The sequence below is a fragment of the Nyctibius grandis genome, chromosome 8 (genome assembly GCF_013368605.1).
Source record: "Nyctibius grandis isolate bNycGra1 chromosome 8, bNycGra1.pri, whole genome shotgun sequence".
NCBI lineage: Eukaryota > Metazoa > Chordata > Aves > Nyctibiiformes > Nyctibiidae > Nyctibius > Nyctibius grandis.
In genome coordinates this window covers 31,502,307-31,527,585 of record NC_090665.1, presented here as the reverse complement: position 1 = coordinate 31,527,585, position 25,279 = coordinate 31,502,307, and the positions used below count along the sequence as shown (strand labels likewise).

At 37.9% G+C, this 25,279-nt stretch overlaps 1 protein-coding gene across 1 annotated transcript; it reads left to right on the top strand.

Annotated features, from left to right (window-relative positions):
• Positions 1–560: 560 nt before the first annotated feature.
• On the top strand, positions 561–25,279 carry BRDT (bromodomain testis associated). Its single transcript, XM_068406377.1, is given in 21 exon segments — positions 561–584; positions 587–754; positions 2,862–2,999; positions 3,729–3,858; positions 5,815–5,848; positions 5,850–5,985; positions 7,147–7,518; positions 8,561–8,689; positions 8,894–9,082; positions 9,775–9,959; positions 10,035–10,327; positions 10,434–10,547; positions 12,097–12,228; positions 13,203–13,264; positions 14,459–14,651; positions 15,386–15,501; positions 16,812–16,953; positions 20,642–20,715; positions 22,339–22,541; positions 24,363–24,525; positions 25,211–25,279. Coding segments are annotated over 21 exon segments (3,066 nt in total).

Here is a 25,279-nt window from a genome sequence, read left to right as displayed (position 1 = left end):
TGAAAAGCACTGTTTCAAAACACACTTATGCTAAAACGTTTTATTGGCACTTGTAGGACTTATGTGTGGTGCCCTGGCTGAGATGCATGAGGAAGGTAATACCTAGCTTGCTGTGTGCTAAGCTATTGCAGTGTGTGCTATAAAGCTGCTTCTTAGGTTAAACCTCTTCTGTAGGACTCCATTGGTGGAGGCAGGGAGGTGGCAGAGGATGTGCTCCTGGACTTTGATAGATGAACCTTAGTGAGGAAGCTTATTTTTAGGCAAACCTAACAGATCTCAACGTGTCTCCTCTTTAAGGCTTTACAAATATAGCTGTTTATAAACTAAAGAACTGACCTCCAGTGGTCCAGCATGCCCAGTTATGCACTGTAAACAAATGTGTCTTGGCTAAACCATGAAGGTATGCCTGTGACTACAGTCTTTACATTCCACAAACAGAAGTGAATATGTAAACAGCATTAAATCTAGGTATCTTCACTGAATACTATTTATTTTTCTTTTTCTCAGGTTAGATGTATAACGAAGATCTTTGAACAAGCGGATATACAAACTTGCTAAAGATGTCTGTTCCAAGCCAACACTGTTTCTATTATTATTAAACCCTCCTCCACCAGAATATATAAATAACAAAAATAGTGGTTGTCAAACAAACCAACTTCAGTACTTACAGAGGGTGGTCATGAAAGCCATGTGGAGACACAACTTCTCCTGGCCATTTCATCAGCCTGTAGATGCAGCAGCACTGAATCTTCCTGTAAGAACCATTTTAGAATTGGAGTATTAATATGTAAAGTATTACAGGACTTGTGAATTAATGTTAGTTTAAGAGTTTTTTTCTGATGCAACAGATCATAGAAGACTACTTTTGCATATGAACTGCTTTCATTAATCCAAGTCTGCAAGAAAACTGTTTTCTCTCAGGGTTCTTACAAAATGCATCTTTGTTCATTTGTCTTCTGATCTGAGACTGTAGTAAGTCAGTATTTCTAAGGAATAATAAGAGTGCTTTGACAGGCCTCTTGGAGTTTTCTTGACATTAGTATTCTGTCTTGTCTTCTTTCCACCTCCCTGCTGGTTTAGCCATATTTCTTAACACTGCAAAGCAGATCTGATTGACCCTAAAGTAAATAGGCAAATCTGGATCCAGTTTGATGCATAGAAGTAATTACACTTGTACTTCTTAATTTCAAATCAACTTTGGCATCTTGCTCTGAAGAGTCTAGAGGAATTCAATGTCCCTGCAAAAACGGGGAAGAAAAAAAAAAGGATATGGTGTTCTCATCATACCACAGTAGCAGAACATTCTTCTAGGAAAAAGATCTGATGGTTAAATTATTGTTCTGTATTGCCTTGTGGGTTTTATTTATGTTACAACTTAATTGCAACAAAGTGAATGAATATAATGTCTTGAGACAAATTGTCTTAATTCAGGTATCTTTAGACTCCAGTTCTGGATTACCCCAGCTTTTTCAGTCAAAAGAAAATGTTGGTTACTCACACAATGGTATTTCAAATGACCTGGAAGGAAGATACTGCTCTTGGTAGATAAGTAGAAAGGTGTTAAATAAAACCATGGTACATTTCCTTTGATTCTTTTTTTTCCTCCCCCAGCTTAAGCAATCATATTTAGTTCTCTCAAATTTCCAAGACTAATTCTACAAAATCATTTGTTGTTTTTAGAGCAGCCTTTATTTGCAGGTATTTCTCCTGACAAACTCATTTGGTCGGTTTGTCTAAAAGCACAGTCAAAGCAACTATCTTTCTGTGTGTTTTCTTACCCTTTTTCCTTCATGGAAGAAACTGTCGCTTAAGGTTAATATTAAGGGTCATTCAATCAGAGTTGTAGCAACATTTGCAGCTGGCCTCAGGCCAGTTCTGCCTCTCTGGATTTCTAAGGCAGCCACTTGACTTGTAAAAGTATGTGTTAGTTCAAACGCTGCACCATAACAAGCAAACCTCTGGCTCCATGGCAAGGACAATGAAGGCATTTGCCTCCTTTGCCTCTCTCCTCCAGCTGTTAGAAGATGCAGAATGGACAATACTCACTTATTAGTTGCATTATTTAAAAGCTTTCTTGGGTTTGTTGCGGTAAATTCAATGGTCTGCACTATGATGTATTTAGCTTTTTTAATTTCACTAAAACAGACTGTTAGGACAGCTTTAGAAAACTCCTGAAGTAGTAGTAACTTCACACAATTACAATGTATATGTGAACTTAGTGGGGATATTCCTGTTCTGATTTCTCAAATGTACCAGCGGGGAATTGGCCTCATGTTCTTAATCACAAGGTTTTAGCCATGCTACTAAAATAATCACAATAGTTCACACTCCAGCTGCCTTTCAGTCATATTGCCACATCTTCACTGACTAAGCCTGAGAGGAGAGCCACTATAACCCAGGGGTTAAGTATTTGATCAGCAACTGTGAAAACTTGGTGGCTTCTTTTTGTCAGTGACTGAGTCTTTGTCAAAGTCTGTCTTTGGCTGCTTTTCCCCCCTGTTCTGTAAACTAGAGTGCTACTTCAGGTAAATGGCTTTGAGATAACAAATGAGAAGTACATATACTTTTTGTAAGTACTACCACCAGTAAGCTCTGGATCCTATTGAAATAAATATTCTTTGGGGCTTTGAATGGTGGATGTTATATGAAAGAGCAAGGAGGAAATATGAGGTGAAGAGTTCCTGAACACTTACTTCTGTGGTACCTATGACTATAGGGGAAAATTTTCCTTTAAAATATTCCTTCCAACATAATGCAATTCTTCTCTCTTGCAATTTTACTTTCATAACTAAATGTGCAAGAAACTTCATATCCTAATATTAAAGATATCTGTTGTGTGACTAACTCTTTCAAAACCACAGGATTATTACAGTATTATAAAGAAACCTATGGACTTGAGCACCATTAAAAAACGTCTGGAACATAATTACTACACAAAAGCTGTGGAATGCATTGAAGACTTTAAAACAATGTTCTTGAACTGCTACATATATAACAAGGTACGTGAAACACAACCTCTCACTAGTAACCAATTCTATTGAACAATACAAACAAGTCTAAAACAAGCAAATGGTAATTAGAGCCTGCACTAAATTAGTCAATGTCTTCATGATTTTTTTAAAACTATTTTCTCTGAAAGGTGAGGGGGCTTTGTTAGGATTGACTGAGGGCACATAAGCAAAGTCTAGCCTGCTGTTACAACAACTGTGTGCATAGTCTCTTCCACACAAGGATTCTGCCTGCAAAATCTCTGGGTTTTAGTTGCAGAGCTCACGAACAGCAAGCACCTTGTAACTGCTATACAAGTTTAAGACTAGCAACCCTGAGCCATGTTCCACTCCTCCAAGAAGTTTAAGTGTGAGCATCTCCCTGTGCTTGAATGTTTGTTGGCTGTGTCTTAGTATCTTTAAGCTTCAACAGCTTTCTTTAGAACAGAGGAATAAGGGACTTACAGATCTGCTCCCTTTTCCCTTTGCTGTGGGAAGTATGTGGATATCAAGCAAGTAGGACTGTGCAATGGGACAGTGGGAGAAACAAGTTGCTTCATTATTGAAATACTCTATCAGAGTTGGGAGGGCAGGGATGGTAAGAACCTACAGACCTCTCTGGTACTGGTGGCTTGTTTCAATCTGTTGGAGCAGGATTCTGTAGTCTGTTTAGTTTACAAGGTAGCCCTCCATTACTGCAGCCTCTCCCTTACTCTGAATGTCACTGACTATATTTTGCAGCCAGGTGATGACATTGTGTTTATGGCCCAAGAACTAGAAAAAGTGTTTATGCAGAAAATAGCCCAAATGCCACCAGAAGAAAGACTAGTGGTTCTCAACAAAGGAAAGAGAAAAGGAAAGAAGCCAGAAGGTAAGGCCTATATTATATGTTGAATTGTTAACATATTAAGCAAAATCTGGAAATGGGGAATCCTCTATAGCTTGTCCCAACTCAACCCTGGAGCAGTCAGGGTGTTCTCCACTCTTCCCAGAACATATCAGACAAGTAACAACATTGCTATAAGGCTTTAGCAAATTCAGTGCAACCATAATATTTTTTTATAGGTACTAGTTAAACTACCTATTTTATACTAATGAAGTATGTTTAAGAAGGAGGAAAAAAACAAAATTAACAGCTTCATAGGCAAACCTCTGGTGAAATGTAGTGCTCTTGCCCACAAAAAGGATGATTCAGTCAAGACATCTCAAGCTTACAAGGAAACTACATAGTGCTTGAAGTGATATTGAGAAGCCTAATTGCAAGTGGCCAGGTGATTAGCTGCAACTTATTACTCATCACTGACTTTCTATGTCTTTTTAATTGCTCTTATAACCTGTTTCACTTGTACAAAGTGCTCATTTCTACATCTAAGCTCTCAATATTGCCAAAGAATAAGTATTTACGTTGACAGAAGTAAGACTATGCAGTGCCTGGAATCACTTGTGCATATCAGTGGGTTAATTTGGAGACCTCCAAGGTAGTCTTCCAAACTGGCCTGGAAGTACTGCTGTCAGTTACTGGGGAATCTCTTACTCATGCTCTTATTGTAGAGCAACTATACAGCTCTTCAGGGTCTCCTGATGACTTCATTAGCTTTCTCTTACTGCTCTTTGTGGTGTGGTGGTCCTTGGTGATGGTAGGATCTGAAACAAATGTTTCTTCAAAATAGTATTACAGTTTGATAGATCTCTGTAGCTTTCTTCTCAAGGTATATCTGAGGAACAACACTGCCTTTGAGTGATCTGGTAGATGGATATGGAAAAGCAGTGGATTTCTTGGCCCTTTCACAATAATTTTTAGGGGATTAGGAGAAAGAGGATGCTCAGCTGGCTTCCTGCTCTTACTAGCTTATTTGAGTAAAATCTCAAGCAATTCATTGTCTTGGTGGAATATGTTTGTTGAACAGGTAGAAGTGTCTCCCAGAAAAGATTTCTGTTGAGAAATGTGTTGGAAGCTGAGTTAGCTTTTTGGTTCTCAAATGATTGCAACAATTTAAGATGCTTTTGTAACATGATCTTGCTGCTATTAATGCTGTTTAAGTCCCCTCATTCCCTTTGCACACACAAACATGCAGCTTGTACAATTTTGAAAATGTTCTAAGCACTTCTTTTGAATTGGCTAGTAGAGGCACACTGCTACAATCAAGGAATATTTCTGTACCATCTCTTGCAGACTTTGGCTTTAGAGACAGACCTATACATACAGATTATTTCCCTTTCTAAAAAAAAAAGGCAACTGACTTCCATTTCAGAGAATGTCATGGTGCTGCTCAGTGTTGTGTTATATAAACTAATAGGCGTGAACATACGTGGGAACTAAACAGAATTACAGAGCTGGAAAAGACAGTAATCTAACTAGTCAATTCAAATACAGAAAAATATTGGTCTAAACTGTCCTCAAAGCAGTGATGGATATCTGTAATATTGCTAAGCAACATATGCAGGTCTTAACTATGCTTAGGAAACTTGAACCTTCATGATGCAGTCTGCACCCTTTGCTGCTTGGTCTTTGTGTATGCAAAAAACAACTTGATTCTCTTCTTGGCAAGAATGTTTTTACAGTGTACAAGTTTTAGTGTGATGTCTCTTTAATATTCCCTCTGAGGTTAATCCATAGCTTCCTTGAAGCCAGATATGTGTAACTTGGTACAGTATTCTAGATGAGGTACTAACAGTGCTGAGTAGATGTGGATACTGATGTTGCTATATGTAACAATGCTCTTGTTTGTATAGTTTGGGTGTTGACAACTGTTCAATTTGATTGTGAAAGAAATTAACTGCAATATTTAAGACCAAACTTTAAAACATTCTGTTTTAAAATAACCAGAAACCCAGCAGCCCAACCCTGGGACTTCAAATGACAAGCACAAAGCAGAAACAAGCTGAGAGCAGTGAGCAGCCTCCAGTGATGACTCAAGAGCTACATCAGGTTACACTAGCTCCTTTGTCTGCAGCTCAGCTGACTGCTTTAATGCCAACTGCAGTCCCTATAAGAAAAGTAAGTTTCTTCAAATAACTTTTTCTGAAAGAAAGGTATTGAAATTGCTGCTTCAAGCACTAACAGCAAAACCATAGGAACCATTGCGATATCTCTTCAATACACTTATTGCACTTCAATACACTTATTTCAAACTTCTATTGTGATAGAAGATAGTAAGAGATCTCTATTAAACCTTCTAGGTCTATGCTAAATAACTGGGCCAGTACTAATTCTAGAAACTAAGCAGTAATTGGGATGACTGCTTGGTAAATCTTTTCTTATAAATGTTTTAAATTGTTGTTCTCGAAGAAAAAGTGAACTTTAAGATGGTCATTCTTGAAGTGTACTACTATACTTCTGCAGGCTTCACTTTGATATAGAAACTGTTCTTTCCTTGAGGTGTAGATAATGGTTCTAGTATTAAAATAAAGCTCTAAGTTCTATTTAATAACTTCTCATGTTTTCAATGTAAATCAAATGCTTGATTAAAAAAAAAAAAACCAAACATTTTTGCTTAAACATTGTGTAACTAGCCTGGAAGGTATTTGTAGCTCACAAAAGCAAATTCTTGTTAACTGCGATCTGAATTGTATGTGAACATCTGACATTTTCATCAGATAAACACCCTTGTATTGACTTAGTTTTGGTTTGTTCTTCCAATGAGGAATAAGCATATGTGCTAGGCTCTCCTACAGTGTATATGCGTACTCTACTGAAGAGTCTGACACTGACAAAGCACACATTGTATCACTTCCAAACCAAATACCACCCAGGTTAAAGAAAAATAGAGATAAACCTGTACATAAAGCCCTCAATCAGGCTTAAAATGAATTGCAGGTAATTTTTCCCCTTCCTGTGGCAGTCATCTTGTGGTAACTTCATAACCTACCAGCTGCTTGGAATCTTCTCAAATGGCTAAAACCTGACCACAGCCTGACCTGCAGTACACACCTGTTCTTTCCTTTACATCTAAGATTGAGCTTGGTGTGCTGAATCTTGTAATGTCTTGTAGGTTTTCAGTCTAAACTTTTGGAAGTGCCACATTTTGCTCTGACTTCAATTGCTGTAAAAGTTCTGACACTTTTTAGATTATTTTTGTGTGTGTGTAGTCTGAAAGCTGAGCATTCCTTCACTGTTCTGGACACCTGTATTTTAGACTGTAAAATTTTCTTTTCCTAGGCAAAAAAAGGTGTGAAAAGGAAGGCTGACACTACCACTCCTACTACTTCAATATTCACAGCAAGTGGTGAATCTTCTGCAACTTTTAAAGAAAGAAAAGCTGTTAAAGCATGCAGAGGTGAAAATGAATGTATGATACCAAATAAGCTTCTGAAGAGATACTTGCCAGATTCTCAACAGTCACCTGAAATTCTTAAAAAGAGTCAGTTGTCAGAACAACTAAAACATTGTAATGAAATACTTAAAGAAATGTTTTCAAAGAAACATGCAGCATATGCGTGGCCTTTCTTAAAACCTGTAGATGTTGCATCTTTCTCACTTGGTGAGAACCAAGGGATCACCAAATGTCTTATAGACCTGGGAACAATTAAAGTAAGTATGTTTCAGAGGGAATTGGACTATATGTGTGCTTGCTTGAATAACTTGTGTAATGACTGGATTTTAATAGAGTTAGCTGAAAAGGTATCATGAAAGCTGCTTCTCATTTGAAAGAAATAATGGGCGTAGAAACCATATACACTTATTTCTCTCAACAAACTAAGCCACAGATAGCTGAAGAAAGTCTTCTAAGTCTCATTGTGACTATATGCATAGTGGTTAATCTACTTATCTGTTGAAGAAGCTAACATAAGTAGTGAGGTAATTACCATCTCCATGAAGCACTTCCAAGCAGGCTGCATTTTAATTATCTTTCAGTCTATATACACAATGCTATTGCTAATGCTCTATAAAACAAAATGCAATTCTGTAATGTCAACTTCTGCTTCTTTCTGAATCTCATTGTCCTTGGTGAAGTGCCCTGGAACCTCAACACTAGATATTTATGTGACACCTTTCTCCTTTTCTGTGAAAAGGAACTGTTCTAGATGGAGATATGTGGCCAGTGCTTTGTGAACACTGGGCACATCTGTCTGGGTTTGAAGTATTTAGCCAAGTTAAGATCCGCCCTTGTGGGGAGGGTTGAATTTCAATAGTCTGTTGAATTATCTTGAAAACTGGCTTGTGCAATATAAAGGTTATTTAACAATTTCTAGCACATTACTTTGACTCAAACAATTATGGAATAGGCTTTGTATAAATACTGTGCTTAGAATCAAAAACAAGTGCTAAGTACATGACCAAATAAAATCACCTGGACATTGTTGTCTTGACCTAGTGCTGAAACTAGTACTACAAAGTCCTTCTAGCAATTACAAATCTGTTTAAAAGAGGAAAATCTCTTACTTTGTTAAAGGGACAATGTTGAAATGAGAAGCAGGCAATCCATAATGGTTCTTACAATATTTACTGCCTTGATACAAGCTGAACCCGATACTGGATGTCAAAATTCTTGTTCCTCCTCTTTTTCTGCCAGTTCATGGTGATGTTCTCTACTTTTAAGCCCTAAATTTTCATTAATTTTATCTTCCTCTAGAAGAAAATGGATAATTTTGAATATAGAGATATACAAGAATTTGCTACAGATGTTAGATTAATGTTCCTGAGTTGCTACAAACGTAATTCTCCAGACCATGAAATAGTTGCTATGGCAAGAAAACTTCAGGTGAGTTATCACTTAAGTCAGACTTGAAAAAGAGTAAGACTATAAGATTCCCTTGTGGTCATCTCATGCCCTGATGTAGCATCTACTAATATTACCAACTACTATATTGCTGTGTAGTTCTAGAAAACAAGTAGCAACTTCATAATGCTTTTAGAAATCTGAAATGTGCTGACCTTTCTGCTGTTCCCAAACCTAACTCCTTAGGATGTTTTTGAGATGCACTTTGCCAAAATTCCTGATGAACCTGTTGCAAGTGTTCCTCTGCCACAGCCTATGAGAGAAATGACAGAAGCTTATTCCAGTGAGAGCAGTAACGATGACTCTTCAGAAGAAAAATCATCTGAAGACTCTGAACAGGAGAGAACAGTGCACCTTGCAAAGCTTCAGGAGCAAGTAAGCATTAGTACTCAATGTGCATGAGGGACAAATGAGGGACAGTTTAGTTTTTCAGTATTTGTCAGAGTAGCATATGCATCATCAATTTATGAATACAGGCATGAGGACAACCAAAAGTCTACAAGACAGAGCCTTTGCAATACCAAAGTATTTCAATGTGTCCAAATTCTAATTCTCATCGTGTGTCCATCTTCCTTTTAAATTCCTAGGAAGTTTAAACAAACTTGTGTTAGGTCTTTCTCTAAAGCTGTTAGTATGTTCCTAACTAGTCATTTATACGCATAATATATGGGGTTTATGGGTTGAAGATGCACAAGCCCAGGCCCACTAGCCTACTTCAGTAATGTTGTAGAGGCCTAATCTAATAAGGCACTTATGTGCTTCCCAAATGCTTGAAATTAAAGAGAAGCTGCTGGATACTCCCACAGTGATTTTTGCTTTTTTTTTAATCTTCACAGGACGCTAGAAGACATATGCTGTTAGAAATGTCTGCATAAAATAAGTAGTCTTACATCCTCTATATACATAGTCTGTGACTAATCTATGATATAGTAAGAGGTTTGGAAAGCAAACATCTTATTAATAACCACTCAGCTGTCACAAATCTCCTGTAATATTTAGGGCCAGTTTATTGTTCATCCTACATTGCCTAAGATTATCAGCACTATTTTTTTTTTTGCTTTTGATAGCTTAAAGCTGTTCACCAGCAGTTGCAGGCTTTGACCAGAGCATACTTACCTAGACTGAAAAAGAAAAAAGGGAAGGCTAAAAGGGAGAAAAGTAAGAACAGGGAAAAAGCCACAATAAAAAGCCTGATTCAAAAGAAGAAAAACCTAAAACACAAGAAATCTAAGAAAAAGCTGTCTTTGAACATGTAAGTGTGGGAGACTTGTGTGGGTGTCAAATTATTTTAAACTGCTGTTACTGCAGTACACTTTTTTTCTTGCAGCCAATCAAAGAAAACCATGCAGCAGGTCTTGTTGGAACGTAAGTCAGAAGATGAAGATGGTGCTAAGTCTATGAATTATGATGAAAAAAGACAGTTGAGTTTGGACATAAATAAACTCCCTGGAGATAAGCTTGGGAAAGTAGTCCATATAATACAGTCAAGAGAACCTTCACTGAGGAACTCTAACCCTGATGAGATAGAAATAGACTTTGAAACTTTAAAGGCTTCAACACTCAGAGAACTAGAGAAATATGTGGCAACCTGTTTGAGGAAGAGACCAAGAAAGCAGCGAGGTATGTAGCATAAATGATGCTTTAAAAAACAACAACAAAAAAAAACCCCACCAAACTAGATTTGCTTTCTGTTTTGCTGCAATGTTAACTTCTGTTTCACATGCAGCTAAAAAAACAACAAAGTCAAAAGAACAACTTAATTCTGAGAGGAAACAAGAGCTAGAGAAGAGACTACTGGATGTCAATGGTCAACTAAACCCAAAGAAGGAGAACCTCAAGTGTAATGTGACTCTTAATTCTATTCATTTGCAACAGAAATAGCTTAACGTGGGATTCTCCCCTTGGGCTTATGTACTGTTTTGCATCTGGAGACTTTCTCCTCAGAACAGTTGAGGTCTTAAGCTTCCCACTGCTAGTCTTAAGATTCTTCCTGTTGAGCAAGCTAGAGTCACAGCAGTAAATTTGGTCAGTTACTTGTCCTATCTAAAATATCTTCCTTATTCTTGCACCCAATCCTTTATTACAGGTAAAGATGATAACAGCTTCAGAGCTTAAGGAACACTGAACACCTTTTCCTTTATGCTGACATGAAAACATGGGGGGGAGGAGTGTCCCACAGTCTATGTATTTGTTTGCAATTCACTTTCTGTGGCTTAGATTCAAGAATAACAAACTCTAGTCATGCTTGTTAGATTGCAACCTCACTAATGCTGTCATGCTAGCAAAACTTCTGCATCAGTGACCAGTGTGCTCTGTTGCCTTAGTCTTAAGGAAGTGTCCTAGGAGAATCAGCTCAGTTTTTCAGGCAATAATGCATTTCCATAGCAAAGCCAGAAATTCAGTACATACTTGAGCATATCTACACTTACTGGTGGTTCATGTCAGGGACTGAGAACAGATCAATGCAGCTGATGCTACTATTATAGGTCAAGTTGTTCCTCATTAAACTACTGAGTGCTATTATTGCCCTCTATTGGATACCTATTTAGCTCCTATGTAAAACCAGTTAGCTGAAATGATAAGAGCAGCCCTGCAAGACACAGGCTTGTATCCAGCATTAGCTCAGGCAAGTCTTCTTGTCTGGTACACATGATGGCTTGAAAACATCCTAGAAAGAAAGACTTAAAGAAGCACCTGAAATGAATTGTGAAGGATATGTTGTGAGGAGAGGGAGCAGGAGGGCCAGGGAATCTTTACAGATGGCATCTGGCTTGTTTACAGGAAGAGCTTAAGCTGGCACTTAACAAAGATTTGTGTCCAAGGAAACAGCTATCCATGTAGCATTTTTAATAGCTTCCATCAGAACAACACACTTTGAAAGAGCTTTTTGACTGCAAAATCACTATGAACTGAGTTAAATCAACCCTGCAGATGCAAAATAGTCAGATGGTGGGGAGATGGCAAAAGACGACAATTCTGGAGTACATATGGCTTGGGAAAGAGGAGAGTTGTCTATAGATAAAGACCTCAGCATGCAAGTCTGGCAGTAGCAACAAGCACAGAAACAGGCTCTTAACGGCAGGGAAACTTATGGGGGGAAATTGCTTGAACTGTGTCTTAAGACAGCACAGTTTTATCCTACTTTAGGATTGTAAGTTGTGTGATTACAGCTCCTCCTTGGCTATTTCCTTCATTCAACTAGCTTTCTGCTGGTAAATCTCCCTCCTCTATAAAGGTCTCAAATCCACTGCTAAATGGACAGTGGACAACAAAATGGCAGAAGATAAACTGCTATATAGGAGAATAGACCTAATAAAGTTGGTTGTAGTCTTGTACACGAAGACTGCTCCATTGCAGATTGTTCTAAATTCTTTCTTTTTATCCTGCAGTTGAAAGCAACACTGAGTCCAGTATTGGACCAAGCAGACTGAGCGAGAGCAGCAACAGCAGCAGCTCCTCGGACTCTGGCAGCAGTACTAGCAGTGGTTCTAGCTCCTCAGATAGCAGCGACTCTGAATCGGGTCAGAAAGCTTCCTTTTGTGTTTGTGTAGGGAAAACATCTGCCTTCTCAGTTAGCATCTACTGTTCCACATGCTTACCAAGGAATTCAGTTACTCTTGTAGGTTTGCTCCATGTTGAAGGCTCAATTCCAGTGCTATTAGTGTCTTAATACTGAGTTCATAGGGTTTTTTTTAAAAAAAAAAAAAACCACAAACAAAACAAACCCACAAAACACCAAAAAAACCCCACTACAACATCCACTCAACTTAGCAGTGAAAAACTTCAGGAACCAAAATCAGCTAGCAAGAGATCTATGTATCTAATCTGGAGACTTGACTATTGGGCTAAACTTATTCTGGTGGTTTTGATTCCTCTTTGAAAGTGTGATTTACTTTACTTTCATCTTCTGGTCTGCAGGATGAAGGGTGCCTTACCTTGTGGGTAAGGCTTAGTCCCTAAGCTGAGAGACAGAAGTTCCAACAGCATTGACTGTTGAGCCAAGGTCTACTCTGGTAGAGTAGAGACAAGCTGTCTCAAGCTTGTTCAAGGGACATTACAGTGCTGCAGCATCAGGATATCAGAATGATGTTTCTCATTGTACACAGAACTCTCTTCTAGGACAGAATAGATCTGCCAAACTGGAGGTCTACAGTGTAGATATCTGTATGAGGTAACAGTGTAAGGTGAGATGAATGCTCAACCCTTTGCAGTTTGGGGAAGCAAACACAGTGAAGTCATTGATGGCAGCAAAGACATTGATCCTGCAGGAATCTTTGTGGGGTTTTTTTTATATCTGGGAGAAGTTCTCTAAACACATCAAGCTGAAGTCAAAGTATTCAAGATAAGTGTGTTCCTTTCACTGTAAGGCTTGGCTCTCTAGGTACAACTGCAACTCACATCATGTATTTGTAAACAATGAAACATATGCAAATGACTGATTTTATTTTTTTCCATCCCCCTCTCTCTGCCCACCTCACTGTATTTACAGTTACAGAAACCTGCTCAAAACAGACTGGAGCCAGACAGAACTCTCCCACTTCTATGGAAAAGCCCAAGGTAAACTGACTGGAATGGGTATAACATTTTTGCCCTAAACAAAGTTATTTGTTACACACAATGGTACTGGCAATGATGCAACTTTATCAGGAAATAATGAATATGGCTTGAATGCTACTTGTTCTGTAGGACTGATTTACACGGAGGCATCAAATCTGCTGTTTGTTAAAAGTAGCTTGTGTATCTGTATAGAAACTTACATATTGGGAGAACTCCTGAGGCTTTTATCTCTTACAATCACTGTGGTAATTCTGTGTTGGGTAAAGAAGGGAAAAGCAGAGGGGGCAAATGTTCCACACACCTACCCCCCAAAAAAAGGAAAATCCTCTCAAACTTGATTTATTTTTTTTTTAGTATAGAGTTGACCAAATAAACAGGGCAAGCCCCACTTAAATATCTTTTCTTTATCTATGAAAACCTCTCTTCTACACCTGAAAATAAACAAATTGTACAATATACTAGCAATTTTCAGGATATTTTATTACTTATTACTATGGTGGTATTATGAGCAACAGCAGTTTTATCTAGAAATAATTTTTAATCCCTCAGATTTAATTGCTCTATTCCTGTATACACAATGGGTGTTAATTCTTGTCAGGGTTGCTGCCTTTCACAATTTCCCTTGAAGCTACCAGAGGTAAAGACCTCAGATTTCAAAGCAAGGTTATAGCAAAGACTTCATTCTTCTTACAGTAGGCTTGCTTTCACTTAAAGTGCTCAGCTGGATACAGGAGACTAGACTGCAAATTTATTATTCAGCTGCTCCTTCTGCATCTTCATAAGCAAAGACTGAGGGGAGGAATTATGCAACACACTTTTTTTTTTTTTCAAAAAAGTGCAGCCTCTACAGTGACAGAATGACAGCAATAAACTTGAAAAAATAGGATACAGGAATTAAACTTCAGCTTGGTCAGCTATAACAGCCCCTAACTGACTCTCTGAGTAACAAACATACTTCAAATCCTCACATTATATTTTGTTCTGGTGGATTTTCTGTATCTGTCAGACCAAGGCACTGCACTTTACCTCATGGGTTTTTGCCATCTAAACTCTTAGAAAATGCTAGATTAGTATCACAATACAAGGACTACTGAATCCTATAAACAGTGGAAATGGGGCAGTTGTGGGGAAAGGGGATCAAATAGCTATAAAAATTAAGATTTGGCTGTATTAACTACTGCAATCTCTTTCTAGAGAATACCACTGTGTTTGCAGAGGACACCCTGCAATGCTGTTCTGCAAGTACAGCCCTCATCTCTTACTAGTAGCTTGCAAAATTTTGGTTCATCTGAACGGCAGCAGTCACCTCCCAATGTACTGTAGAAGCTTCAGTCTTTACAGAATAGATTACTTAAACCATCAAAACAAAATGCCCAGTCTCCCTCAGGTAACATCTTCATGGCAAGAAGCACGGCTATATTTGACTGCTGAGGAAAGAAGGGATGGCAGAGCTAATGTTTGTATTGCCCAATAAACTTATCTTGGTTTTGGAGGTTATCAAGTGGGTAACAGAAAAAGTTCTTGCCAAATATGGATTATAAAGAACACGATGTAAATAAAAGTGTGACAGCAGTGAGGATGGGCTAGGGTTTCATGTTATTGGGGCACTTGTGGTAGGGCAGAATAGTATTAAAACAGGAGGAGTTCATACCTCATTCCAATGAGATGGAAAATGATACATTAAGGAACCTAGGGTTATGGGAAGTGCTGAACACCTTGAGGCAGGAATTAGATGCTTAAACCCATCACCACCACTAAAGTTCATGTCTGAAACTCCTCTTAGCAGAATTCAAGGCTTGGTGCCATAGGCCCTCTGAATTGATTGCTATATTGCCAGACATATCAAATTTCAAGTTGCTTACAAACTTGATCCAAGGAGTTACTATCTTCCCTCCCTCACTTCAAAAGGTCAAGTAACTGAGATTTTGCTAAAAGACTGAGCTGCTAGCTGATTAACTGAGAAATCAATTAAAAATTAATTAAAAATAACTGTCTCAAATCATGCAGCTAGGATATGTATCTTTATATCCAGTTAATCCACAGATCTAAACAGTGACCTAATTTTGAGATTACAGCTGCCCTTTGCGTGCTAGGGGAAATCATACACTACTTCTTTCTCAGGTATAATCTCAGCTGTATCTGCTCTGCATGATGCTCCAGACTAGTAAACTCCTTGGAATACTCCAAGGACAAATCATTCTTCTTCTGTCACCCAGTGCACACATGCTCTTCCAGAGGTGAATACATGCTTCTCTCCAATGCGTTCATTCCAAAAAACTTCTTTAAAGCATGCTCTTACTACTTTAAATAAGATCTAATACAATATTCCAGGCTTGAATTTGATGCAATGAAGGCCACTTAAGGTTTACAACAAAAGTTATCTGAAACTCCACTAATGAAGTGATTCTTATCCTTCAATAGGGCATTAATTCATTGCTTGTTGGCTGCAACGCAAGGAAAGAGTTTGGCTGATCAATATAAAGTTTATGATGTACTATAAAGCTTATCTTATTTCTCTTCAGTCTTCTAGCTTGAACTTCAGTAACCCTTGCACAGTTACAGGTTAAAAGCCCATCCTGTAAACCTACAGTTTCACAAAAGAGAGAGGCACTTCATACTGTGTTCCTGTTTTCTAGAAATATCAATCTCACAAGTTCAGCAATACTCTGAAGTCTCTAGAGGCTATGCTGGAAAAGTGTGTTGCTTTTTCTTCCTGTCCCTAAAGCCATGGAAACCAGGGCTTTCAGGGTCATAGATGAGATTGTGAAATACTTAGTCACTGTTGATTTCTATCTTAATATGTTCTTGGAGGATATCCTGGTTAGAAGGGCCTCTGTTAGAAAGGAAGTTATTGATGTTATTGCAGCAGCATGATCTCTTCCATCTTAAGATGTTTAACTATCTTCCTCAACATGGTTTCAAACATAGCTGCTTTAGCCAGGTTTTAATAGCTTTTGTTTTCTGAAATGGATAGAAACTACCTCTTGAGTCTATGAGTACAAGGAGGTGTCCTGCAAGAAAGGAAGAAAAGCTACATGCCCTTTCCCATTTGCATCCGCTATCCAACAGCAGCAAGTAGTATCTATGATGAGACTTGGCTTTGTGCAACACCTTCCCCAGTTCAAGGGGATTACTACACAATCTTGCACAGAGGAAAAACTACCACTGAAGTGAAATAATACAGCTGCCTTTCACCCTGATCCAGAAGCTGGAGTGGAACAACTGGCTTTACAACAGTAAAAGCCAACTTCTATTATGTTGTACCATGTTAAGGGTTAAAGAGCTTGTATCAGTTTCTCATATCCTACCTGCTCCATCACTTAGGATCTCTGAGCAGTTTTTGTTTTAAATCCAAAGTGTTAGTGTAAGAACTTGCTTTGACTACTATAGTATGAATGAAATATAATTCTTCCCTGGTATTTACAGAAGCAAGAGCTGCAACAGCTTACTCCTCTAAGCTTCTAAATCTTTAACCCTGCTGCTGTATAATAAGAATCCACATGTTTAGCACTTCAGAACATATTTTGAAGTCTAACTTCTCTTCTAGGTATCCAACAGAACTCCCCAGGTTGACAGTGCTGACTGGAGTAAACAAGCTGAGAAAACAATACCTCTAGACAAATCAAATAATCTTCAAAACAAGGCCAGTGAGAGAACTGCTGATTCAATATTCATAAGTCAAGCACAAAGTATGTATTGTCATAATAAAAACTGTAACTGATATCAGGGGTGTAAAGTTAAAAATGTATATGAACTTGGTTTAAAGAAATAAAATGCTGAATACTTGTACATGAATCAGTTTGCAGAATAATGGAGGGGGTGCAGTTTTCCCTTGCTCTTTTTCTTTCTCATTTGCTGCTTTTTTTTTAAAAAAAAAAAAGTTAAACGGATGTTTGGTTCTTGTTCTGTGTTAAAATAGATAAAGCAAATGACTTTTTGATTTAAAAACTTAGCTTTCTGAATTTAGTACTATGGATAAGTAACCCAGTCTTCCAGGAAGTCTGAGAGAACTGATGCTCCAATCTGTTGAACTTCACTGGCCTTTAACCTGTCTTCTGCTGAAGCTTCATGAGAGTTACTATCTCTGGCTCTTGGTGACAAGGATCTGACAGCAAAGCAATGTCAAACAGGCTTTCACTATGGAACAAACTTGCAATTATCACAAGAACACAGGTTCCCTGAAAGCTGCATTCCAGATAGAGATGCATCAGACTTCATACATATTTCAGATTAAAGAATTCTGAGCTGGATGCTGAACACCCATGCTGAGAGCCTAGTGTTACCAGGCATGATTGTCTTGGTTCCTTTTTTGTTCCTTCCTCTCTAGACCACCTGTATAGGCTTGAACAGGGGAGGGAACAAGCTTCTGAAAACTTGATGAGATTAAAAGGCACAGCCTTCTCACTGATGAACTCTTTAATTGTTAACAAAGAATAATGCTGGGTACTTGAGTTGTATTAAAGCAACTCTAAAAATCGAGATTTAATTCTCCAAAATGTTCTGTTTGGTGTTTTCATGGTCTTAGAATGCCTATCCGTGCACATACTGACCTGCTTTGTTTAGGCTTGTAGCAGCTGGAGCTGGTATGTGGGTTCCATGGATTCAGCTGATGATCTTCACTTATCAAGTTTTGAAGCTGCCTAAAACTTGAATTTCTGTCCTGCATACTGCATGACTGTAACTATCAAGATCCTGGTGTTATCTTAATATGTTAAAGGGCTGGTAAAACAAGCAGGAATAAATCAAGCTCACTGTTACAATATTCATAGAAAAAAAAATCATAGCTAATCTATTGGGAAAGCTTGCTCCCTTCCACACTTAATTGTTTACTGCTTAGGTTTTATTCTTCTTAACTTTCTATTTCTAATCCTCATTTAATTTCTACTGTTTCTATCTTCTCCCCTTTTTCAAGGGACAGTTGTAGAGGAGCTCCAGTGTTTAATATGGGAACTATCCAGTAATGAGGCTCTGCCTTTGAGTACACTTGAACTTCAGCATTACGTTGCATAGCAGAGCTTTTAACACTGTTGCATGAGTGTAGTCCATAATATAGTGGTGTTTGATTGTTCCTGCAATGGTACATGCCCCAGCTGTGCTCAGTGTTATCTTAGCCTTTCCACTATTATGTCCTGTAGAAAACTGGACGGTGCCGGGGAGGAGGGGTGGAATACAGGTTTTTGGCTTTTGTTTTTTTAAACAACAACAAAAATTTGATAATCTGGAACCGTTGTAGGGCCTGTAATCTATGGGCAGAAAGTGGGGAGAGTGCTCAGTACTACATGCATCTACTTAGATCAAACCACGAAAACTCATTTTAGAATGCTTAGAACAACATGATGAATTTTGTAGAGAATCCCACTGTCTCAGGCTTTTCTGTGAGGTTACCTGCATGTCTGAAACAAGAGTTCTTGATTTTAGACTTGTGACACCTCTGATGGTACAGGTGCAGGCTTGGATGTATTGCTGAATTCAGTGGTGGCTTGTTAAGAAGCTTAACTTATGAAACTGGTAACCACAAGCTTCCCTTCCGATTAAAAAGCAGTGTCTCTCAATGAGAGGTTCTGTGAAGGCTGGTATTGCTGTAAGTAGCTCTAAAATGCATGTTTCAAAGCCTATGGCTGCAAATACTTTTGACACGGCCTCATATTCCTGTGTTATATCTAGAGCTTTAAGACAGACATGACTATAAACTTAAATTCATCTTAAGTTTGCTTCAGGTAGATCTTGGCGGGTATAACAGGTTGATTAAATTGATCTTAACAATGGGGTTAGATGTTTTTGGGTATGTGAAGCTCTTGCTTTATTTTGGAGTATTCAGTGCTCAAGACTGTCAAGTTTCTTATGTAAAGATTCAAGCTGCCTCTATGAGGACAAATGATTGATGAAAGAACGATGTCTATTGTATTAATAGAGGCACCTTAATACACTAGTTCTCTACTCTGAGGGGAACAAATCTCTGATAACAGAATTTGATCAAGGTAGACTTTGCTTAACTGGACCTGGAATCCACAACAATGGAGATTTGGAACCCTCTTCAATAGGACTTGAGAGACTTCAGAGTTCTTTCATCCTGTTTTATTCCACTGTATAGTAAAAACTCCCCTGCTCACTTGCAATTATACTATCTCAGAGGGAATGCATGGGGGCAGAGTGGAAAGGCCAGGCACTGTTCTTGTCTTGACTTTTGGAGGCTGCAAGGTCTTTCTGAAAAGTCCTTTTATAACGAACTGGCTGAGGGTTTGATACTCTGCCTTCAGCATTCTAGATTCAAACATCTAAAAACTTTATCCTTTGCCTTAAAAAAAAAAAAGTTATATTAAATTTCTTATTAAACATTTACTTAAAAATAAATACCGAAACATCTCAAACTGCAGTAGAGGATCATTGCTGAATGATATAAAATGTGTTGTTTATATCTAGTTCTAAAATAGTGGCTTTTTCAGAGTACATCTAGATTTTAATCCCAGAAGCTCTTTAGAAAGAAATGGAATATAACAAAGTAATACATAAGATTTACAAAAAATCCCCTACCCTACAATACACGGCTTTTGTTAACCATGTGGTATTCTGGCCAGTTCCTGGTATTACAAAAGTCTATTTTCAGGCTTACCATAATGACTGTAGGAAATTGTATTTGTTCTTGCATTTAAAAGGTTTTTGAAGCCTTAAAATGTTAGGGCGAAGTGTTTTTCACACAAAATAGTATGGATTTTCTATTGTAACACAGCATATCAGAACTGCTAATCTGAAGTTAGTATTGTCAAAATAGCACTTCCACTTTGCCTGTGTAAGTGTTGGGGTTTTTTTCCCTCACAAGTAATAAAGAGGTAACAGCATGGAGTATTCATACATCCTGTAGGCTACTGGAAATGTGATGACTAGCCCTTACTGGCTGACTTATGTGCTTTGTTTTAAAAAAAAAAAAAAAAAAAAAAAAAAGGTTGGAGAGCTTTAGGCAAAATGAGTTTACATTATGAATGAGCTACTCTTCAACAATGCTGGAATCAAAATGGAAGAGGGCTGGGTGCGGAGGGGACAGGAGGTGAGCAACTGGCAAGGTACTGTGTTGAGACTTTCTGACCAAACTTTTTGGGCATTCTGCTGGGACCTCTCCTAGAATTAACCAGGAGTTAATTTCTCATCTGTAGTTAAGCTTAACCATTCCTTTCCCTGCCTCAAACTGGAAAGAAGTGGTCCAGTCCAATTTAAGCTTAGGAAAGCATTTCTGCCATTCTGAACCTAATAATAATAATAAAAATCTGCTGTGTGAATTCTTAAGTCAATTTCTAGAATGACTAAATTTTTATTACTTAAATTTGAGGAAACATAGTCCATAAAATCAACATGAGTGAAAAATCTTTTTTATTCTTCCATCAGGTCATTGTACACCTAACGATAAACCTAATGGTAAAAACATGCTAAAGCCAAAATACAAAATTCTTCCAAGAAAGGTAAGTGTTGCTTAAGTCCTATTTGAGGAGAAGAGCTTGAGTATACTTAGTAGGATCAATAATTCCCTGTCTTGGGATCTTCTCTGAAAATTTGGTCTTTTATGATTCAAATCTAGTGATAGGACAAGAGGACATAGTCTCAAGCTTCTCCAGGGGAGGTTCAGGTTGGACATTAGGAAGCATTTCTTCACAGAAAGGGTCATTAGACATTGTAACGGGCTGCCCAGGGAGGTGGTGGAGTCACCATCTCTGGATGTGTTTAAGAAAAGACTGGACATGGCACTTAGTGCCATGGTCTAGTTGACATGGTGGTGTCAGGGCAATGGTTGGACTCGATGATCCCAGAGGTCTCTTCCAACTTGGTTGATTGTGTGATTCTGTGATTCCGTAAATATTTAGTGTCTGATAGGCCTTCGGCATTGTTATAACGTGTACAGATTTATCTTATTTCTAGTGCTAAAAACAAACAAAAAAATCTATGGGCTCTGGTCATTTCAGAATGTAAATGATAATAAGATTAAGTTTAAAATAACATATCCGTATTGTCATTAAAAATATGGCTCATCTTATCTAGTTTTAATATTTAAACTATTAGAGTTCCTTGATCTAGTTCTAATATTCAAGCTATTAGTGTGCCTTCCCTTGTTGATCCATTAACAAAAATAAGAGTAGTGTGAAATATAGCCTTGGGTACTATTGAAAAACCTGTTCTGAACCAGGATGATACACTTTTGATGACATTATTACAATTAAGAAATAATCTGAAAGTTTCGATTAAAGTTAAGTAAAATATTTCCTAGCATAAAACAGGTTATCTTAAATGAAGGAACAGAGGAATTTTCTTACCTATTATTTAAATTCTCCTGTGGTAATCAGCTATTTAAAAACATCAAATCAAAATTACTAGTCTAAATAATTGATCATGTCAGCCTCTGGACCTAAAAATTTTGTAATTTGAATTACAAAAATTTTGTAGTCTCTTGAATTCAAGTATTCCTACGATTTTTCTTTAGGCACTTAGTTAATAGCTTTCAGTAAGCTAACTTATTGAATTCAATTCTAAAAATAAGTATTTCCTTCATAAACACATGACCTTCTACTTAGAAGTAGTACTTTTAAGAATACTGGGTTTATGCTGTTTTACACTGTGAAGATAAATGCCCCTGGGTGGGGGGGGAATAAAACACGAGTATTTAAAACAAAACCCACGAGCCTAACACAAAACTATTGTTATGTAAGGATTGCATATAGAAATGAGATGGATGTTCTCTGTATTAAAATATTGTTAATGGACTTTGCCTAAGCTTGGTCTTGTGAATTCATGTTTTCTGGAACTAAAAAATAGAGGGATGGACGTAAAGGATTGGGTAAGAATAGCTAACAATTTTTAGCATATTGCTAAAGAATCTCAAAGCTGATGAGAAAATATATTGAAATCTGCTTAGATTGCTGTATTTGCACTAATATTCTGCCAAAGTAAGGATATTTTGTTGTATATATTCCCAAACAGGTCCAGTAAAAACCAACATTGTGCTAATGTAAGAACTAAGCAGACAATGGATGATTAGTAGGTGTAGAGTATTTTTTGCCTCTTCCATGTTTTCCTTTTTCTAATAACTTCAGGATACAGGATTTAAGAATATAGATTCCTGGGTAAGATTATGTAAAACGATGACGCTTCCAGCTCCGATAAAAACATCTGCCGAGAGCTTCAAACAGTTCAGGAAAGCAGCATTAAAGAAGACGAGTGGGCAAGCGCAGGAGTTAAAAAGGCCTCTGGTGCAAGCCGAGAGGGAACTGCAAAACCTTCCGCAAGAAAAAGAGAGGTTTGTAACCGCATATGTTTAAATATTATTATATGCTTTGCTTGTATGCTTCATTTATGTGCAGGGCTTACAATCTGGATAGTTAAATAATCTTGTGGTCTTTCTGTTTTTAAGAAAAAAATTTCAGCCTCAGGCTGCTTAATTGATGCGATACGTGTCTCAGTGTGGGTAAGGATACAGAGGTGTTGAAGAATAAAAGTCAGCTTTATAAACTGATAATACTATTATTTAAAGTTGTATAATAAATATGGTTGGAATGGGTGCTGTTACAGTTGAAGAAATATTTCTGGCTAGTGATGGTAACTGTACTGGAGCACTGGCATGATGGTCCACATTTGTGCTCAGGATATCTGATAAAATAAATTTACCAATGTAGGTCTGCAATTCAGTAGTAACTGGCTAGAAAGTTTGTGGAATCTGCTATATACCTGAGTACTACCTGATCAGTCAAAGAGAAAGGAAAATCAGGAGCTTTTGAATTAGTAAAGACCTTAACCATGTGTTGCCTACTCTCCAAAAGTTTGGTACTAGGTGGGTTAGTTATTCAGGAACAAGTGGTTTGGATTAGATAATTGCCAGGTGTCAGATGAAGGGGGGGAGCTGTACCACTCCAAGCATGACTGCACATCCAAAATGCACAAAGTGGCTTTTTCCCTTGCAAATCATTATCATTTCCACAGTCAAAGACACTTCTCAGGTACTCCCTTTAGGTACTCCCCCTTTTTTGTTTGTTTTTTTTTGTCCCCTGGAGCACTCAATTCCTCTGGTCCTGACCAGAATTCATGTCTGTCCTCAATATCTTACTTTCCTATACCTGTAGCCAGGAAAATCCCAACCTTATTGCTGTCCTAAGGGGAAGCAAGATAATCTAGTCTTCAAGAACCTGGTGTTAACATAGCCAAAGGAATTCCAGCATGCACCACTTCAGACAGCAGCATTCTTTGCATTGCTGTAGAAAAGCATACTCAATAAGTTACTGCTGTAGTATTCTTCCCTAGTTGTTTGCAGCCACTGTTTTAGTGAGTGCCAACATATGTATCCCAGTCTGAGGTCTATTATTATGCTGAGTGGGGTAAGTGACTGCCTACTAATTACTGCATTGTGGTAATATCTTGGATTGCTGTTTACTGCCTTTTTGAAATTCAGCTTTCTCTAATATCTCCCCTTCACTAGTCCTGATTTTTTCTTGTCTGTTTGACCCTGTGAAAGATAAGTCTGAGCCAGTTCCTAAATTCTCCTTCCTGCCTGTCGCTGGCTGCGTTGGAATAGGTCACTTGTTTGGCATGTATTGTTTTAATAAACAGCATTTGAGACACTTAAGAGTACAGTCCTTGTTCAGAACATACAGTGAACAGTCCAGGCACCTTCAGCTACTACAGGTTTCCACGAGGAGGAAACCAGGCATGTAGCTCTACGGAATAAGACATTACAGATACTTGCCTGAAGTTAGTGAAATCTACCTCAAATAACTAGTTGAAGAGGAAGAAGATAGAAGCAAAACATCACGGGCCAAGAAAGTAACAGAAAACTAAGTGTATATGTCTTTCAAAGTGCATGTGTAGCATATATATAAATCCTGCGTGCATATAGATTGGAAATGGAACACAGGAAACCTTAACCTACTACAGCCCAACTATTGGGTGCACATACCTCTTGCGAAGGTAAATGACTATGAATCAACATGTAAAACAGAACCACAGTTTAAGTGCAATGCATGGATTTAAATTATTTGCAGAATTCTGTTCAGGTGCAAAGGCTTGTTATGAAGAAAAAGAAGAAACAACTTTTATCCTATACTGATCTATTCTCCTGTCTTTAAAGGGGCCATGAAAGCACAGGATTGGATGCCATGGCAGTGACAGACTGTGAGTCCCAAAAAGAAGAGCATAAGAGCAAACAACTGCCTGAAGTTCAAGAACATACTCTTGTTCAAGACCGTAACTTGGCTAGAAAAATGGAACAAGAACGCAGGAGGAGAGAAGCAGTAAGTTGCTGACTCTTGCCAGCTGATTTTGTTTCAGCTTTAGTAGAGAATAAAAAATGTCAGCGTCCTTTAAAATAAGGACCTGAGTGATTGAAAACAACAGAACTATGCTACCTGAAGAGTAAGTCCAGAAAATGAAATAGGAAACTCAAAGTAGATCTTCAAGTCATGTAATATGAAAAACTATCTGCTTCCTTCTATTACTCCCATAAGCTTAGAATAATTGCATGGTAAAATCAAATTTTAAAGAGGAGTCCCTGCCCTCTGACAAAGCTCAAGTCTTGCAAGCTGTCTATCCTCTTTAACATATTCTGTGTCAACAAAAGCGCTAGCCATACTGTTCTGGTCTGAAATATTAAAACTGAGAATGAATGTTTTTTAATTGCTAGGTTTCTTAGATTAAACATTTTTTTAAAATTCATAATATTGTCCAGTGGAATGTAAGAACCACAGTGTGAGATCATGCTAGATTCAGATAAGGTCTACTGAAGCCTTCGTCCTGTTCAGCTCTTTTCAGAGAGGGCTTCAACAACATGCACGCTCAAACTTGTAATAACAGAGGAAGCATACACTTTTTGGGAAGAAGCTTTGTAGTTTTTTCTTAAATCTTTATTAAATACTTGACCTGCATAGTATTCGTCAATGTCTGACTGCTCTGAAAATACACTAATTTGCTTTCTTGCAGATGGCTCGTATAATTGATATGAATCTGCAGAGTGATATTATGGCATCTTTTGAAGAATCTCTTGAGTGA